General features: G+C 40.0%; 1 protein-coding gene across 1 annotated transcript in view; it reads left to right on the forward strand.

Moving 5' to 3' along the window:
- epb41l4a (erythrocyte membrane protein band 4.1 like 4A) overlaps positions 1-7781 on the forward strand; it is a 91537-nt gene extending 83756 nt beyond the window's left edge. The window contains exons 19-23 of the mRNA XM_056466929.1: positions 1292-1339; positions 1428-1496; positions 3023-3133; positions 4141-4219; positions 7194-7781. Of these exons, the coding sequence (XP_056322904.1) occupies positions 1292-1339; positions 1428-1496; positions 3023-3133; positions 4141-4219; positions 7194-7304 (418 nt within the window). The 3' untranslated portion in view covers positions 7305-7781. The remainder of the gene's footprint in view (positions 1-1291; positions 1340-1427; positions 1497-3022; positions 3134-4140; positions 4220-7193) is intronic.
- The last annotated feature ends 11696 nt before the right edge of the window (positions 7782-19477 follow it).

The following is a 19477-nucleotide window of genomic DNA, read 5'->3' on the forward strand; positions in this document are numbered from 1 at the left end:
AGAATGTACACAACATAACATGCAAAACGCTATATATCGCTATATTCTACGAGTAATACCATTAAGAAAAGCTAGTGAATCAATGTTTTGTTTGATAAGTAAGATTAAGTTAGATAAACGACTTGTAGCTTGTTGTAGAAAGAGTGGAGGGCAGCTGTGGAGCCGCGGTGTCACAGTTCTCTGTATGCTTTTTCATGGCATTGAATAATTTTATAAGCCATACATACTGCATTTGTGCTCTGCCCCTCAATTCTTGTGAATGCTTCAGCAGAACAAGACATTTTGGTTCATTTCATGATTTTTCGGGAACAGTTTGTATATGAAGATTCCTGTTTAACATGACTGTGCACAAAACAAGCTCCATAAAGACGCGGATAAGGAGTTTGGTGTAGAGGAACTGGACTGGCCTGCACAGAGTCCTGACCTCAACCCTGCTGAACACCTTCGGGATGAAATAGAGCGTAGACTGAGAGCCAGGCCTTCTCCTCCGACGTCAGTGACTGAACTCACAAATGTGCATCTTGAAGAATGATCCAAAAATCCCACAAACACAATCCTAAGCCTTGCCATAAAGAGCTGGATTTCTTACAGCCGTTAAAAGTTTCCGACTCCATATTTACCCTGCTGTTTAAAATTTGCATATTATTCAAACTGATGTGCTTTTAAAGGTGCATGATGTGCCAAAACCTTGTCAATGTAGTTTTTGAACACCTCAGTTTTGATCAGAGGCTTAATTATTGCTTAATAGGCCGTTTCTTGTTGATGCTAATGATTATATATTGGCAAAAGTAAGTCAGTGCAAAATCTAGTGAGATGGTATTTAAATGCGTATGATCAAAGTTCTGAATTTTTAAACATACAACGCAATCCAGTATAATGATATGTGCGAGATTTACAAATAAACCTTCCTCAAACAATTTTGAGATGTTTCAGACGCTCGTGAAGATTTCAACACTGAGGAACAGAGACAGTAAAGGTTCTGGAAATAAACCTTCCTCAAAAGTCTGAAGTCTATAACTGATGCGGATGATTTTGTAGTAAAATATAGTGGATATTCAACTAAACCTAATTTTCTTCAGTATATGAAGTATCCATCTTGAAATATTACATAGTTATTTTTGTGTTTACTTTCTGAAAGTTAAAGATTTGACAGCAAAAATATGAATGAAGCAGAAGGTGGAGGTCTTTTTAGCCAAGTTAGATGCCTTAGAAATATGCGTGTACAGTAGGCTTTATGAAATAAAAAAAATCTGTGATAGAGTTTGAAACTTTCTCTCATTGTCTATCACAGACGCAGTCCTGATGTCCAAGCCAAAGAGCAGCTCTGGAAACACATTCAGTGAGTTTAACTTAACCATTGATCTGATTAACCATTGATCTGATTATTAGAGCAGAGTTTGATGAACGCGTTGTGGTTTTTTGTACAGGAAGGAGCTGGTCGATCCTTCAGGTCTCTCAGAGGAGCAACTGAAGGAGATTCCCTACAAGAAAGTGGAGTGAGTCAAATGTCAAATCAGTCTGTCCTATGAAAAAATATGGTCACCTGCTTTGATGTAATATTGAAATATTAAAATATATATGCACACATAGACATACAAACCACCTGTAGTTGACACGATCTCTCCTTTCCATATGTACCAGACACCTTCTTATAAGCACACTGCAAAAAAATGCTTATCTTGCTTAGAGAGAGTTTCATTTCTAGTCCATATATATATATATATATATTTTTTTTTTTTTTTAGATTTTTTAGATTTATTTTTGGCCTTTTTTGCCTTTATTAGATAGGACAGTAGTCAGACAGGAAGCGAAGTGGGATAGAGAGAGAGGGGGTTGAGTCGGGAAATGTCCTCGAGCCGGGATTCGAACTCGGGACGCCCTGAAGTGCTACAGCACTATATGTCAGCGCACTAACCACTAGGCTATTGCGCCGACCAAATAGATATATATATATATATAAAAAAAACTTTAATCAAGAAGCATTTTCTAGACAAGTTGAAATTTTTCTTTTGTTTTTAGAAACAATGAGTCTAAATTAATTATGTTTGCTTACAGCAAGCAAAATAATCAGCCAGTAGGGCAAGTAAAATAATCTTGTTTTTGGTTTAAATTAGGATAATTAACTCTTTCTTAGGAAAAACTCACTTTATTTTGACTTAAAACAGTATTCTTTACTTGTCTCCAAAATGCTTCTTGATTTAAGTACTTTAAGATATTTGGACTTTATTTTGCGAAAACAATCTGGATTACTTTATCCCTTTTATTAAGAATTTATAGAGTACAAACTAACCTACGTATTATTCAGTCGCAAGATGGCACCAAACTATCAAAAACAGAGGTGAGACAGACAAGCATATAAATATGGATGTGAACATATTCTCTGATGGTCAAGATGATTTAAAGTAATTAATCTGTGTTATTAGTTTCATCGGTTGTTATCTTGGAATAACATACCTCAAAATGTCATGACTGATCAATCAGAATCAAGTATTCCAGATAGTGGAATGATAAATTAAAACTGAAATACATTTAACCTGCAGTAAAACAGCTCATATAACACATTATTAAAGTATGTGAGGAAAAAAAAAATTTATATATATATATATATATATATATATATATAATGTAGCATACACTGTAAAAAAATTCAGTTTGCCATTATTATAATTATATTGGTATATTTCCATGTACTTAACTCTTTTCATTCAGATATGCCTAGGTATATACAGATATTCATTCTATGGCACCTTTAAACATTTGTGTACTAGTGAATGCTTGATAGCAGACTAAACAGAGTGTGTCTCTGTCAGCGTGTCAAAATCCCCAGTGCATTACATTGTCAGTAAGTGTCCATATAAAACATGCATTATTAATCCCTGTCCCTGATGAGCCGTATGTAAATCTGATGTTTGGGATATTAGTCTGCTGAATGCTGAGTTTGCATTCACCTGGAAGAGAGGATTTTCAAATCTAGGGCCCCAGTGACACCAAAGTGTAAATCTCTGGCTGTACCTCCTTTCAGAACACAAGGTGACCCGATCAAGATCCGCCATTCCCATTCACCCAGGAGCTTCCGGCAGTATCGGCGCTCCCACTGCTCGGATGGAGAGAGGTCTGTGCTGTCCGAGGTCAAGTAAGTCCATCCTGAGTGTGGTTAAAATTGCCCCTTTTTGCTCCATACATGCTCTTGAAACAATGCTGATGCTAGAATCAAATGTAGGGAACTGATTGGATTGTTGGTAGATGGGTGTTGCTAACAAAATGAAAAAAGACTGACGAATGGATATAGAGATAGCAGAATTAAGACTTGATAGCCCCGCCCTAAATGACTGATAACCCCTCCCTACATTACTGATAACTCCACCCTAAATTACTGATAGCCCCTCCTTAACTGACCCACACTACAGGACTGATAGCCCCTACTGACATTACTGATAACTCCGCCCTAAATTACTGATAGCCCCTCCTTAAATGACCCACACTACAGGACTGATAGCCCGCCCAAACGATTGATGTTCTTGCCCTTAAATGACTGATAACCCCGCTCTAAATTGCTGATAACCCCGCCCTAAATGACTGATAGCCCCGCCCAAAAATGACTGATAGCCTCTTATTAAATGACCCACACTATAGGACTGACAGCCCCTCCCTAAATGACTGATAGCCCCTCCCTACATGACTGATAGTGCCGCCCCTAAATGATTGATAGCCGCTCCCTAAATAACTCACACCGAACTGATAGGCCCTCCCTAAATGACCCACACTATAGGACTGATAGTCCCTCCCTAAATGACTGATAGCCCCTCCCTCCATGACTCATACTATAGGACTGATAGTCCCTCCCTAAATGGATGATAGCCCCACCCTAAATTACTTATAACTCCGCCCTAAAAAAAACTGATAGCCCCGGCCCTGAATAACTGATAGCCCCTCCCTAAATGACTCAAACTATAGGACTGATAGTCCCTCATTAAATGACTGATATCCCCTCCCCTAAAGGACTGATAGGTTATGATGTTTGATTAAAGATTAAAGGACAGATGAATTCTTGTAAAATGATGAAGTGCACAAATACATATAAAAATAAGAAGAGGACATTTTGATTTCATTACGACTTTAACGTTGTCTTCATGTGTGCAGCTCTCGCACTGATCTGGTTCCTCCTCTGGCTGTGACCCGCACCGCAGACGTGCCTGGATCTAGCTCCACCCCTGCTCAGGTCAGACCTCCACCGCTTCAGTGTTTAACCAATCAACTGTTTATTCCCGAATAACGAGGCTGCTGCTACTGCCTCATCTAATTCATTTCATAATCAATGTTTGCAACCATAATATGGTATGTTTACGATTGTGTTCAAAATAATAGCGTGTTGGGAAATAGTGTGTTGGGAAAAAACGTATAATAACTTTTATTTCAATACACCCAAAATGCATTGGGAAGACTAAACGTTCCATTCTAAATCAAAACATGAAGAAAAACATTGGTAAGTTTATTCTAAATTTCAGACAGTAATAATATATGTCTTTACTTTTATATATATATTAGATTCCTCTTCTGCAAGTTTTCTATTGGGTTAAGGTCTGGACACTGGGCTGGCCACACCATAACGTTAATCTTATTGGTCTGGAACCAAGATGCTGCTTGCTTTCTAGTATATTTGGTGTCGTTGTATTGTTGAAACACTCATTTCAAGGGCATTTCCTCTGTCATAGTGCAACATAACATCTTTAAGGGCTCTGATGTACTCAAATTGATCCCTGGAATTCAATAAATAAGCCCAACACTGTCGTAGGAGAAGAATAACCATATCGTGATACTTGCGCCACCGTTTTTCATTATCGTCATAGTGTACTGTGGATTCAATTCAGTGTTTAGGGGCTACAGATGGTTAGTTCAGCTGGTCTCATGGGGAAATGTAACTGTTTACGTTTTGTCAGTTTAGTGGCTAGTTCAGTCTTAGTTCAGTCAAAGAGGGTGTGGCACCAAACCCCACCCCTAAAACCAACTGTCATTGAGAGATGAGCCGATCATACTAAAATGTACAAATGAGATCGTAAAAATTCATACGAATTAGCAACTTAATCAAAAAGTGATACATCGACGTGAGATTGAGTTGGTTAGATCACCCCGAAACACTGAAATCGATTTGAGGACATCAGAATATTTAAAGAGGTCATGTCGCCCTATGCCAAAGAGGAAATGTCCTCGAAATGAGTGTTTTAACAAGACAACGACCCTAAACACACCAGTAATTGAGTAGCATCTTGGTTTCAGACCAACAAGATTAACATTATGGAGTGGCCAGCCCAGTGTCCAGATCTCAACCCAATAGAAAACTTATGGTCTCATATAAAAAATGCAGTTTCTGTTGTTGTGCCAGTTCATATGTGCCAGAAGTTGGTCGACTCCATACAATGCAGATGTGAAGGTCAGAATCCATTGTTACACAATTAAATATCAGTTCAGTGATTCAAATGTAAACAATATTAGAATCCAAACACAAAATGTTTTAAATAAATGATACATACCATAAATTAACTAAAATATTTGATTGTTTCATTAGCTTGTGGCGTTGTCAGACAACATTTAGTGTAAATAATTATGTAAATGTCTGAATAACATATATTACACGAGTAGTAGTGCGATATGACCGTAGGGAGAGTGCCTTAGTGTCCTACCAGTGATGATATACAGCCATATCGCACTGCTAAGAGTGTGATATTGCGTTTATACAACATTTCGACTGAATAATTGTATACAGAAAAAAAGGAAATTAAACACAGAGAGTCTCAAAATCCTTTTGTAAGAGGAACTACTTTCTTCCGCCACTCATTTTCATCAGCAGCTGACGTCAGAACAGCAGAAACCGCTGCTACTTCACCAACGTCACTTTAGAGCTAGCATTTGAATGATTCTCTAGCATGTCGAAAGTGATGACAAAACATTATAAGACTGAACGGCATGAAATGCCATCAGCCTACAGACATTTCCCATTTTTTCTGTGTCGCAGTCGGGGGATCACAATAATTAACCCCGAAAAAGCCAAAGCAAACACTAGCAGATTCAAGGTCACGGTCAAGGTAAAATGTATTGTCTCCCGTAGGAGAAATTTGTTTTAGAAAAAGGGTTCTGCTATACATAGACAACATATCACATACATACACATTAAAAATCTAATCCTAAAATACCTCCTAATATAAATACGATTCCATAAAATTAATAATTAAAAATAATAATAATAAAATACAATGTGCCCCCACTGCCCTCTGTTATGCCAATCAATCCAGTTATCTTAATCTTTGACCGTCCTACCCTACTTGCTCATTGATCAATTTAATTGAATAAGGAACAAAAGAGTGTTTATGTCTATTATACTTGCATAACGGGACCTGTGCCAGAATTCACCAGCTCATACTCCAAAGACAGCACATGTGAAGAATCAGATCAAATCTTGTTGGCTTGTTGGATTGTGCACAACTCAAAGATGTCTTCTAGCGAACCAAGTGTCTTAATTCCCATAATTTTTTAGGTTATTTACTTGGGTTTTCACTTTTACTGTCAGATTCCCAAACCAAACAATAGTCCCATATCTTAACATAGACTCTATTGTTGCTTTTTAAAAAGTTAGCATTATTCTGCTACTCACTCCGAATAAACTTAGTCTACGTAAAAACTGTGATCGCAGATTAAGACTTGACACCTGAGAGTGCCAATTAAGCTCACAATCAATATAGATTACTGTTGTGTTTGCGTTAAGGAAAACGCTAAACACATGCGGGCATTTCTTCTTTTTACTGTTCACCCAAACAATTAAGATTTACTCCCCATTTTCATGATATTTGAAAATATTTTCAATACTATTAGCCATCGATCTATAGTTAGAAAACAATGGAAGTCAGTGATTACCGGTTTACAACATTTTTCAAAATATCTTCTTTTCTGTTTATCAGAAGAAATGAACTGAAATGTATTGAGAACAAGTGGAGAGTAAGTAGCAGATGATAGAATTTTAATTTTTGGGTGAACTATCCCTTTAAGGAGTGTGTGTGAGCGTTTAAGAAGAGTTTAAAGAAACATCTTACCTTTTTTTTAGTTCATAGATGATTCCTCAAATGTAACCTTTGATGTCAGTGTCTCTTCTAGTCGTATAAAGGAAACTAAATGTGTGCCTTTTTTCAATTTATTCCTTTCAGAAGAAGAAAGGCTCTAAAGACACCCTGTCAGAGAGCTCCGAACAAGACACAAAAAGCACCGCCAAGGTGGTGAAAACCGTACACACATCTCGACTGAAAGCGGAAACGTGACCAAACGAAAAGTCAAGCTCTGTAGAGAAACACTGAATGAGATCTCCAGCTATTCTTTCATGCCATACTTCAGTTTATTACCACAGTAAATGTCTTTCGTCAGCAGTCCGGGGTCGGCACGGACGTTTTGAATGTTACACAAACACTTAGAAACTAGATTAATTTCCTACTGACAATCAAATGAAGGACGATGGACGGGTCGGCACAAACACCTCAGTCTGATATTGTCACAAACAAACGCATTTTCGTACAGTATTAAAGTGGAAATGATGGTAAAAAGTGCTTCGTATTATTATTATTACTATGGATGTATGTTGTGTCCTCTGCTGTAGGAAGTGTTGCTGCTGTTTTTCTACTTTCATTTTTTTTTTTGCACATACACTGTCATTTCTGTTTATTACGGATCACTGTAGCTGTAACTGGAAGCTCGGTTGTTGAGTTTTAATCACAGCTTGTCAATAAAAGCATTCTAGTCTATTGGCGTTGGAGTTGTTTTGGCTGTCTGGTGTCTTTAGAAATGCATAGTGAGTGTTTAATAAGCCATATCTCGTCCAGCAAGCAATATTAAAGCATGCTAGCCTATGAAGTGCCACCCTGCGGCCTGTAGAGGGAAGCAAACCGTTGGAGTTTTACACCATCAATAAGTAAGTTTAAGCATTTTATTTCAATTTCATTGACTTCATTGATATTATACTATTTAATTTTTTGCATACTATCAAATTGCACAGCTTTAAGCAATCATTTAATTGAATTCATAATTTTTATGCAGTTTTGGTCCCACATTATATTATATGGCCTTAACTAATATGTACTTACATTGACATTAATCAGTGTACTTATTGTGCAAATACATGTTTTTACATTGTACTTATGATTGGTTAAATACATGTATGTAATTACATCCTAATTACACTGTTGACCACCCCTTACACATAAACCCACCCTAAACCTACCTATACCACCAAACCCTTCCCTAACCTGACCCATATCCCACCTGTGTATTTTAGCCAGACTCAGAAACATAACCGAATTCGATATTCAGTAACTTCGGCGCCATAGGCAGAAACAGTTTCTGATTGGATCAGTATATGAAAAGGTCATTCATCAAAACATACAGTGGCTATGGAAAGTATTCAGACCCCCTTCATTTTTCACTCTTTGTATATTGCAGCCATTTGCTAAAATCATGCAAGACATAGCATGACAATGACTCTTAAGCACACAGTTAAAATAATATAGTGGCTTCACAACAACTCTGACTGTTCTTGAATGGCCCAGCCAGAACCCTGACTTAAACCCAATTGAGCATCACAGGAGAGACCTAAAAATGACTGTCCACCAATGTTTACCATCCAGCATGACAGAACTGGAGAGGATCTGCAAGGAGGAATGGCAGAGGATGCACAAATCCAGATGTGAAACACTTGTTGCTTCTTTCCCTAAAAGACTGTATTGATGTATTAATATTTTTACAGTATTGTGACTGTTGGGTTTAGGGTTGGGGTGGGGGTAGGTGTTCAAAAATACTATTTATTGGGTCATTTAATAATTAGCATAAGTAATACTCGGCACAATTTCTATTTTACCTTACTGTGGCAGTTGGGTTTAGGGTTGGGGTGGGGGTAGACGTTAATAAAATACAACAAATTGGAAATTTTATAAATAATACAAATTATTCTCGTTAAGTTCCCGCCACAACCATATCCGATCTAGCAACAACCGCAGTTTATTCCAGCCTGATCTCACGAGAAAACGTAAGTAGCTAATTCGTACGAATTCGTACGAGTTCAGTTGTACCAAATTGTACGATTTTAAAAAGGAGGCGTGGCACCTAACCCCACCCCTAAACCGTCATTGGGGGATGAGCAAATCGTACTAGATTGTACGAATTAGATTGTACGAATTAGCCACTAAATCAAAAAGTTACGAATTGCCGTGAGATTGTGTTGGTTTATTCATATTGCTAACTTAGTGTTGTTGGTACGAGTTCAGTCGTACGTAATTGTACGATTTTAAAAAGGAGGCGTGGCACCTAACCCCACCCCTAAACACAACCGTCATTGGGGGATGAGCAAATCGTACTAAATTGTACGAATCAGATCGTACGAATTCGCACAAATTAGCCACTAAATCAAAAAGTTTTGAATTGCCGTGAGATTGTGTTGGTTTATTCATATTGCTAACTTAGTGTTGTTATGCTGGATGTTTTTATTGTCCTGGATGTCTATTTGACTTTGAACTGCGTGGACAAGAAACACGTCAAAGAATTCGCTTTGATAAGCTGTTTTGGACAACTGAAACTTAAAATAAGCTCAGTTTTGGCTGTTTTTGTTCAAAATTATGTAACTATTTTCATTTGAAGTATACTGGGGCCTTAACACTCCAGCCTCCGGTGCCTAGACTGCAGCTCTGCATAAGAAGTTTGGCCAGAGCAGAAATGATCATGCCCAACAGAGTCTGGTTTCTTTCCAGGATTTTTTCCTTCACTTTGGTCAATTGGTGAAGTTTGTTCCTCGCCACTGTCGCTACTGGCTTGCTTGGTTTGAGACTTGCTACTAACTCTCACTTCCCTTCAGATACTGTTTACTAACAAAGTGATAGCGCCAACTACTAGCTTGGCATACTAATAGAGCAGTTTTGGCAGATAATGTATGTGTAAACAAATCATTTTGAAAATGTTGTTGTGTATACATGAAATTACAACAAAATGCAGGTCAAAACATTTCAGTGTTTAACTAGGCTGTTGTGAAAACAGCCCTGACAGACATGGCCTTGATACTCCATTACTAGTGTTGGGCAGAAGCCCTACTAGCTTACTACATTTCTCAGTAGAGTGGCGGTAGCGTCGCTATTATCTAAATCATATCGCTTTTCAGTAGCAAAGCTATTTTAATAGTCAAGCAGTGCAGTAGCGTCCACACAAGCTACACTTGCTGATCGCGGATCTATAAGTGACGGCATCGACATTCACAGAGCTGTGATGCTGGTGTCTAGCCGATGAAGGTAAATCCATATGATGGCGAGAAGGACGATTTCTTCTTCATCCTGTTTTACGGTGGTCAACAACAAAGTTTTTGGAGCGTTACTGCCACCTCTGGTGAAACTTACTTGATGGAAAGATGACTGAGGGAGAGGAGTTATTTCTGAAGCAGGATTCCTCGTGACCATACCTCGAGAAGTACGTATTACGATGCAATAACTTAATTAATGATGCTTTACTCAAAAAACAAAAATACTTTAGTAGTAGTAGTAGTAGTAGTATATATATATATATATATATATATATATATATATATATATATATATATATATATATATATATATATATATATATATAGATAGATAGATAGATAGATGTAACCGCTATTTTTGCCATGTAGCTTTTAGCTTAGCTTGCTACATTTCCCAGGGGGTAGCTTTTAGTGTAGTTAAGCTACATTTTAAGTCGAGTAGCTAATCGCTTAGCTCACTACATTTTTTAAGTAGCTTGCCCAACACTGTCCATTACCTTTTACCTGATGACAGGAGCTGGAAGGGGGTCTTACATGATACCGGTAGATTTGCGTGTGCAGAAAATGTTCAGCATGGAGGAGAGAGGGGCACTGATGATGTTAGCATCTGTGTTCGCTATAGGCCCAGTCCCAATTCTATTGTTTTACTCCTACGCCTCCCCTTGGTCCCTGAAACAAAATATAAAGGGGAAGGGCTTCAAATTTACCCCTAAGAAATGAAACACTACTACAACACACACGTCATCAAAAGTCATCGCGAGCTAATATGAGGTTGACGATGGCGACTGCTGTTACTCCAGTAGCGTTATTTTCTGGTGTTTATCTTCAGGATATCACAGAAGGCAATGATACCATGTTATCATGTCGATATAATGTGGTAATAAGTTCGTAAATGTACTGTGTATTTACATCGTAGCCATATTCATCTAAACACATGACAATGTATTAACATTATATCAGACACTGTAAATGGCTAATTCCCAGCCAATAGGCTGCAGACCTGGAGCCAGGCAGTTTTACACCCCTTTTGTTCTTGATGTGTCCAGATGGGGGAGACTGCACAGTATTATTATGATCTTTTAGAGCAGTGGTTCTCAAACTGTGGTACACGTGCGTCCTTCTAGTGGTACACGGAGGAATCGATGAATAATGAAAGAAAAAATGAACACACTTTTAATCTTTAGACGCATACGATAACTTTTTTTTACAGTCAAAATGTAATTGTGTCCAAATTAGTGAACCAAACTAGCAGATAATTCCTGTCATGAGTAGAACCGAAAGCCTTGTAGCGTCCACACTATAAGTTAAATAAGTGCATCAACAAGGTATTTGTGACTCACGGCTTCAAGAAAAAGTCCACTAAAGGAGGTCGAGCCTTCTCATTTATGGCTCCTAAACTCTCGAATAGCCTTTCTGATAATGTTCGAGGCTCAGACACACTCTCTCAATTCAAAACTAGATTAAAGACCTGTCTTTTTAGTAAAGCATACACTCAATGCATCGCATAACGGTATGATGTATGAGTATGCTCCACGCAGGTGAGTGGGCTTTACATCTGCCTGTAGGACACACTCTTCCTCTCTTAATGCACCAGACATTTCCTGATGCCATGAAACAGATCAGTTGCGTCCCAAATGACACACTATGCACTTATACGTCTAACTAAATAGTGTATACATTTTAATGTCCGAGATGAGGCACCAAATATGAAAGCCGAAAGTGTTGTAGCGGCCACACTCCTTTCTAGCAGTTAAAAAAGTGCATCATCCAGGTATTTAAAGTGCACTTTTGTCATTCTTTCATTCATTTTTCTTCAGCTTAGTCTCTTTATTCATCAGGGATCGACACAGTGGAATGAACCGCCAACTTATATTTTATACAGCGGATGCTCCTCCGGCTGAAACCCAGAAGGAAACCCGCACCAACACAGGGACAACATACAAACTCCACACAGAAATGCCAACCGACCCAGCTGGGACTCGAACCAGTGACCTTCTTGCTTTGAGTGTACTTATTCCCTTTAAAAATTCAGTGTGAGTGCACTACTTAAACTATTTATACTACAAACTGGAATACAATAGTGAATAAGTGTGCGATTCGGGATGCACTTATTGACTCTTGGTGTTGTGGAAGCTTCTTTATCTCTGTATCTGGATACCTCTATAGTGACTCGTGTGGGGTGATGTGACTTATAATAAGGAAAACCTGTATGCCACACTGATCTCGAGTCTCACGGAGGAGCTACTGGATGATAACAAGTGAAGTGATGACAGAAGAAGACGAGAGGACCAGGCCCTGGCACATTTGTTTGTTTTTACCTTGCAGTCATCCATACAGTCTTGTATTAACCCCAGTGAACTTAAATACACCGGAGATAATGATTAACTAAACTACAAACTGGTCATACCGGTGAAGACTAAATGCTGGTGGAACAAATGGAAATCTAAACACAACAGAGCAAACTTTACGTAGCAAGATAAACGGTTACTCACACAGCTTCCACTAAATGACCTCCATTACTATGGATTGAATAATACTGCAATTTATTAAACAAGTGAAAAGCATACAAGTACACTTACCGGCCACTTTATTAGGCACACCTTATTAGTACCGGGTTGGACCCCCTTTTGCCCTCAGAGCTGCCTTAATCCTTTAGGAAATAGATTCAACAAGATACTGGAAATATTCCTCAGAGATTTTGCTCCATATTGACATGATAGCATCACACAGTTGCTGCAGATTTGTCGGCTGCACATCCATGATGCCAATCTCCCGTTCCACCACATCCCAAAGGTGCTCTATTGGATTGAGCTCTGGGGACTGTGGAGGCCATTTGAGTACAGTGAACTCATTGTCGTGTTCAAGAAACCAGTCTGAGATGATTCACGCTTTATGACATGGTGTGTTATCCTGCTGGAAGTAGCCATCAGAAGATGGAGACACTGTGGTCATAAAGGGATGGACATGGTCAGCAACAATACTCAGGTAGGCTGTGGTGTTGACACGATGCTCGATAGGTACTTATGGACCCAAAGTGTGCCGAGAAAATATCCCCCACACAATTACACCACGACCACCAGCCTGAACCACTGATACAAGGCAGGATGGATTCATGCTTTCATGTTGTTGGTGCCAAATTCTGACCCGACCATCCGAATGTGGCAGCAGAAATGGAGACTCATTAGACCAGGCAACGTTTCTCCAATCTTATATTGTCCAGTTTTGGTGAGCCTGTGTGAATTGTATCCTCAGTTTCCTGTTCTTAGCTGACAGGAGTGGCACCCGGTGTGGTCTTCTGCTGCTGTAGCCCATCCGCCTCAAGGTTGGACGTGTTGTGTGTTCAGAGATGCTCTTCTGCAGACCTCGGTTGTAACGAGTGCTTATTTGAGTTACTGTTGCCTATTTATCTGCTGGAACCAGTCTGGCCATTCTCCTCTGACCTCTGGCATCAACAAGGCATTTGCGCCCACAGAACTGCCGCTCACTGGATATTTCCTCTTTTTCAGACCATTCTCTGTAAACCCTAGAGATGGTTCAGAAATCCCAGTAGATCAGCAGTTTCTGAAATACTCAGACCAGCCCGTCTGGCACCAGCAACCATGCCACGTTCAGTCACTTAAATCCCCTTTCTTCCCCATCCTGATGCTCGGTTTGAATTGCAGCAGATCGTCTTGACCATGTCTACACGCCTAAATGCATTGAGTTGCTGCCATGTGATTGGCTGATTAGAAATTTGCGTTAACCCGTACATTGAATAGGGGAAAAAGCTAACTTTAGGTCTGTATAACACAGCCAGTGTTACTCTCTCTTTCTCTTTCTCAGTGATTCTGCTGATGCACTGAGCTCTAAATACCCTTCACTGTTAATTGGCTGCAAACGTGCATTGTTGAATGGTCTGATCTACTTTTCAACAGTGCTTTGCAAAAATCACTTGGTGTCCCTTTAACACATATTGGCTATAAACACAAAGCACATTCAGCCTTGTATGCACTTTTCTTTGTTGTATAAACAAGTCCGGTGTGCGGTTTCCCCTGGTTTCAAAATCCACATGTAGGTAGAACTTCTGCAAAAAAACTTTCATTATGTGTAATTGAAGCTACCAGCAAGGATGAACACTCAGCAGTGTTGTTTGATGGATGTTTGCTGCTAACTGTAAAGTTCGGGAATCGCACACTTTATATGTTCACACAGCATCAATAATAGTGACTGTGAACTCCATCAGCCAATGGAATGGTCAACACTTCACAAACATCCACCAGCAATGAAAACTAATAGTATTAATCTAGTAAAACTAGATTAAAGACCTATCTGTTTAGTAAAGCATACACTCAGTGCACCACTTAGGGGGCTTCCACACAGATTCTGCATCTTGTTTATATACACTATGAACAGCAGCTACGCTAATTATTTTCTTTATTCTCCATTTCCACCTGGGGATACTCATCCCGAGGCCCTCAGACTATGCAGAGTCACTGATTCGATCCAAGACCAACGACGAGATGATCCCAAGGTTTCCATATCCTGGACCAGGCCGTATCCTGAGCAGCTACTGTGGTGGTCATGGAGGAGAACATGAGACTGATTCCTGTGACGCTCCAGAGACAGACGAGTCTTCGCTGAGGCCAGCTTCCAGCCTCCGCCACTGAGACTGCAGCTCTGCACAAGACGTTTGGCCAGCGGAGAAATTAAAATGATCGTGCCCAACTGAGTCTGGTTTCTCTCAAGGTTTTTTTCTTCACTTTCGCCATTTAGTGAAGTTTTTTTTCCCTCTCCGCTGTCGCCACTGGCTTGCATGGTTCAGGATCTGTAGAGCTGCGCATCGTTGGATTTGCTCTTCAGTATTTGGACTCTCAGTAGTGATTATTAAACCACACTGAACTGAGCTGAACTGAACTGAACTTAAACACTACAAACTGAACTACACTGTTCCTATTTACTGTGACCTTTTATGTGAAGCTGCTTTGACACAATCTACATTGTATAAACGCTATACAAATAAAGGTGAATTGAATTGAATTGAATTGAATTGAATTTTAATACTAAACAAACACTGATGTCATCTTAGACATACTTAATGTATATGAACTCCTAACAGCTGTCTCTACAAGTCACTTTTGAGAAATGATTAAACGCTTCTGTTTTAAAAACTCTGCAAAGCGCTGTTGATATTTGATATCTGCAAAACAAACACGTCTGTACCCTAACGGATGACACCCCTATCTACAGTAGAAGCTTCCACCAACACATTCTGCACGACTCAGACAAGGTCTGTGTCAAAGTCATCCTGTACATCACATAAAACAAACATGAGCGTCATATTACGAGTTTGTTATTGTATTTCTCAGACACACTTGGAATCGGGGGGGGGGAGGAGTTTTAAATGTTTCAGGCATATAATGCATGGAGATGAATGTCTCTCTATCATCTCTATCAGCTGACTTTAAGAACCTGAGCTTTCGAGTCACTTGTTTCTTTATTGTCCTCAGTGCTTCTATGAGGAACCCTTAAAGTGCCCTTAATAATGCTTATAAAAGGATTGTATTATAGATGGGGGAGTCCCTAACAACAGGCTCATATGCATGCGAGGTTTTGTTTCTGACCCAGTCTGTTGTGATTGATCCAAATACCCAGTTTGTTGTAATTGATCCAGTGACCCAGTTTGTTGTGATTTATTCACTGACCCAGTCTGTTGTGATTTGTCCAATGAATCAGTCTGTTGTTATAGGTCCGATGACCCTGTCTGTTTTGACTGATCTGATGACCCAGTCTTTTGTGATTGATCCGATAACCCAGTCTTTTGTGATTGATCCAATGACCCAGCCTTTTGTGATTGATCTAATGGCCCAGTCTGTTGTGACTGGTCCAATTACCCTGTTGCGTTTGGTCTGGTGACCCAGTCTGTTGTGAGTGGTCAAATGACCAAGTCTGCTCTGATTTGTCTGATGATCTAGTCTGTTGTGATTGGTCCAATGAGCCAGTGTCTGTTGTTGTTGATCCAATGATCCACTCTTTTGTGATAGATCCAATGACCCATTCTGTTGTGATTGGTCCAATGAGCCAGTGTCTGTTGTTGTTGATCCAATGATCCACTCTTTTGTGATAGATCCAATGACCCATTCTGTTGTGATTGGTCCAATGACCCAGTCTGTTGTGATTAGTCTAATGGCCCAATGTGTTGTGATTGATCCAATGACCCATTCTGCTGTGATTGGTCCGACGAATGGCCACCAGAGCCTACTAACCCACCGGGGTTGTGTGACCCCTTGTTGCCTCCTGAGCTAAAGTCTCCTGACCCACTAGGGTTGTCCTACTCACCAGTGCCTCCCGACCCAGAGCCTCCTAACCCACTGGGGTTGTGTGACCCCTTGGTGCCTCCTCATCTAATGTCTCCTGACCCACTAGGGTTGTCCTACTCACCATTGCCTCCTGACCCAGAACCTCCTAACCCACCTGGGTTGTATGACACCTTGGTGCCTCCTGATCCTAAGTCTCCTGACCCACTGGGATTGTCTGATCCACCTGTGCTTTCTGATTCAGAGCCTCCTGACCAACTTGGGTTGCCTGATCCGCCAGTGCCACCTAACCCAGAGCTTCCAGACCCACTGTTGTTGTCTGATGCACCAGTGTCTCCTGACCAAATCCTCCTGATCCACTGGGGTTGTCTGCTCTGCCAGTGCCTCCTGACCCAGAGCATCCTGACCCACTGGGGTTGTCTGATCCACCAGTGCCTCCTGACCAACTGGGTTTGTCTGAGCCTCCTGACTCACTGGGGTTGTCTGAACCACCAGTGCCTCTTTTCTCTAACTCAAAGTTTCTTTATTGCCATCAGTGCTTCTATGAGGAACCTTTAAAGTGCCCTTAATAATGCTTATAAAAGGATTGTATTATAGTTTGGGCAGTCCCTAACAACAGGCTCATATGCATGCGAGGTTTTGTTTCTGACCCAGTCTGTTGTGATTGATCCAAATACCCAGTTTGTTGCAATTGATCCACTGACCCAGTTTGTTGTGATTGATTCACTGACCCAGTCTGTTGTGATTTGTCCAATTACCCAGTCTGTTGTTATAGGTCCGATGACCCTGTCTGTTTTGACTGATCTGATGACCCAGTCTTTTGTGATTGATCCGATAACCCAGTCTTTTGTGATTGATCCGATAACCCAGTCTTTTGTGATTGATCCGATAACCCAGTCTTTTGTGATTGATCTAATGGCCCAGTCTGTTGTGATTGGTCTAATTAACCTGTTGTGCTTGGTCTAGCGACCCAGTCTGTTGTGATTGATCCAATGACCCAGTCTGTAATATTTAGGCCAATATTTAGGCCCACAGCACCATGGAAATTGAAAATTGAAAACTCCACACAGAAATGCCAACTGGCCCAGCTGAGACTCAAACCAGTGACCTTCTAGCTGTTAGGTGATAGTGCTAACCACTGAGCCACCATGCAGCCTAATACAATTCCAAAGTCTACACATCCACAAACATAATCCACACAAAAATTAAAGTGACCAGGCAATGAATTAAGGGACAAGGGGAGCTTAAATACATTGGAGACAATGATTGAGTAAATCCCAAACCGGTCATACCAGTGAAGGGTAAATGCTGGCGAGAAACAGAGCAAATGGAAAACTAAACACAACAGAACTGTCACAGTACGCCTTACTAGAGCAAAGGTTCCATTAAAACAACACTCTTCCAGCAGTTCATAGTTGCATCCAATATCTCGTTTGTCATGGGGGGCATGCATGAAATGTTCCTGAATGAAAGTGAAAGTGCCAAACTGCAGTTAGAGTCAACAAATTATAAATGAAACACTCGAAATTATAGAAAACTCCAGAGGAAACGTGGAAAGCGCAGTGACGCGATGACATTAATCAAATTATATGTTATAACATGTGAAACATCATGAAAGGTACATTCAAAGAGCACCTCATGTAAACACCTTCATCATATTATTGTCTTATTCAGATTAAGGCAAGTAATTCAATTACTGACGTCCATGTAAACGTAGTCACTGTTATCAAAAATCACTTGGTGGACAGATAACAGATTATTGGCTATGAACCAGAGTCGCCACAGCGGAATGAACCGCCAGCTTATCCAGCACATGCTTTACGCAGCGGATGCCCTTCCAGCTGCAACCCATCTCTGGGAAACATCCATACACACTCATTCACGCTCATACACATACGGACAATTTAGCCTACCCAATTCACCTGGACCGCATGTCTTTGGACTGTGGGGGGAAACCGGAGCACCCGGAGGAAACCCACGCCAACATGGGGAGAGCATGCAAACTCCACACAGAAATGCCAATAGACCCAGCCGAGGCTCAAACCAGTAAATTTCTTGCTGTGAGGCGATTGTGCTACCCACTGCACCACCATGACGCCCCCTATATATATATATATATATATATGGATTTGAAATACACTGTAAAAAATCCTGGGTTCCACACGATGAGTGTTAAGACAACATGAAATAAGTTTTAAGTGAAATTTAAGTGGCTTGAACATAAAACAATTAAGTTGCCACCAGTAAAACTGAAGAATTGTGTTGTTTCAGCTCATTTAACATGTAAGAGTTCACACTTAGCTGATGCTTGATGATGTTTGGCATGCTGTTGGAGGATCCTCGAGCCCGGGATCCCTCCTGTTTTAGTCAGGAGAGAGAGGAGAGTCTGGGCTCAGGAAAGTCTTGAGAACTCTACTGATATTTAGCTAGGAGAAGAGGGGAAGGAGTCAGGGTTGATGGGGCGATTCTTCAAAATCGAAAACGACTGAGGTAATGTGAGCAGACTATTTATGTGCGTTTGGAATCATCTGATTGGTTGATCGCGTGATTGTTAATACGGGACAAGCCATGGTCATTTATAACCACGTGATGCTCTAAAATTTGTTTATAAAACATCAAAAATTAATTTGAACGAACATCAAATATCATTTTTGCAGTGCATTTTTATTCGTTTTTACAAATTTAAGTGGACTGGACATAAAACAATTAAGATTCTACAAAAAAAACGTAAGAATTATGTTGATTCGGCTCGTTTTAAATAAGTCATGTAAACAAACTTTTAAAAAAAAATTGCAAAACAAAAACCCTAAATAAGAAAAGCATGTTATTTTTATTGCAGTGTGTTCATAGAAACTCACCGTCTGACAAT

The sequence above is a fragment of the Danio aesculapii genome, chromosome 10, assembly GCF_903798145.1.
Source record: "Danio aesculapii chromosome 10, fDanAes4.1, whole genome shotgun sequence".
In the NCBI taxonomy this organism is placed as follows: domain Eukaryota; kingdom Metazoa; phylum Chordata; class Actinopteri; order Cypriniformes; family Danionidae; genus Danio; species Danio aesculapii.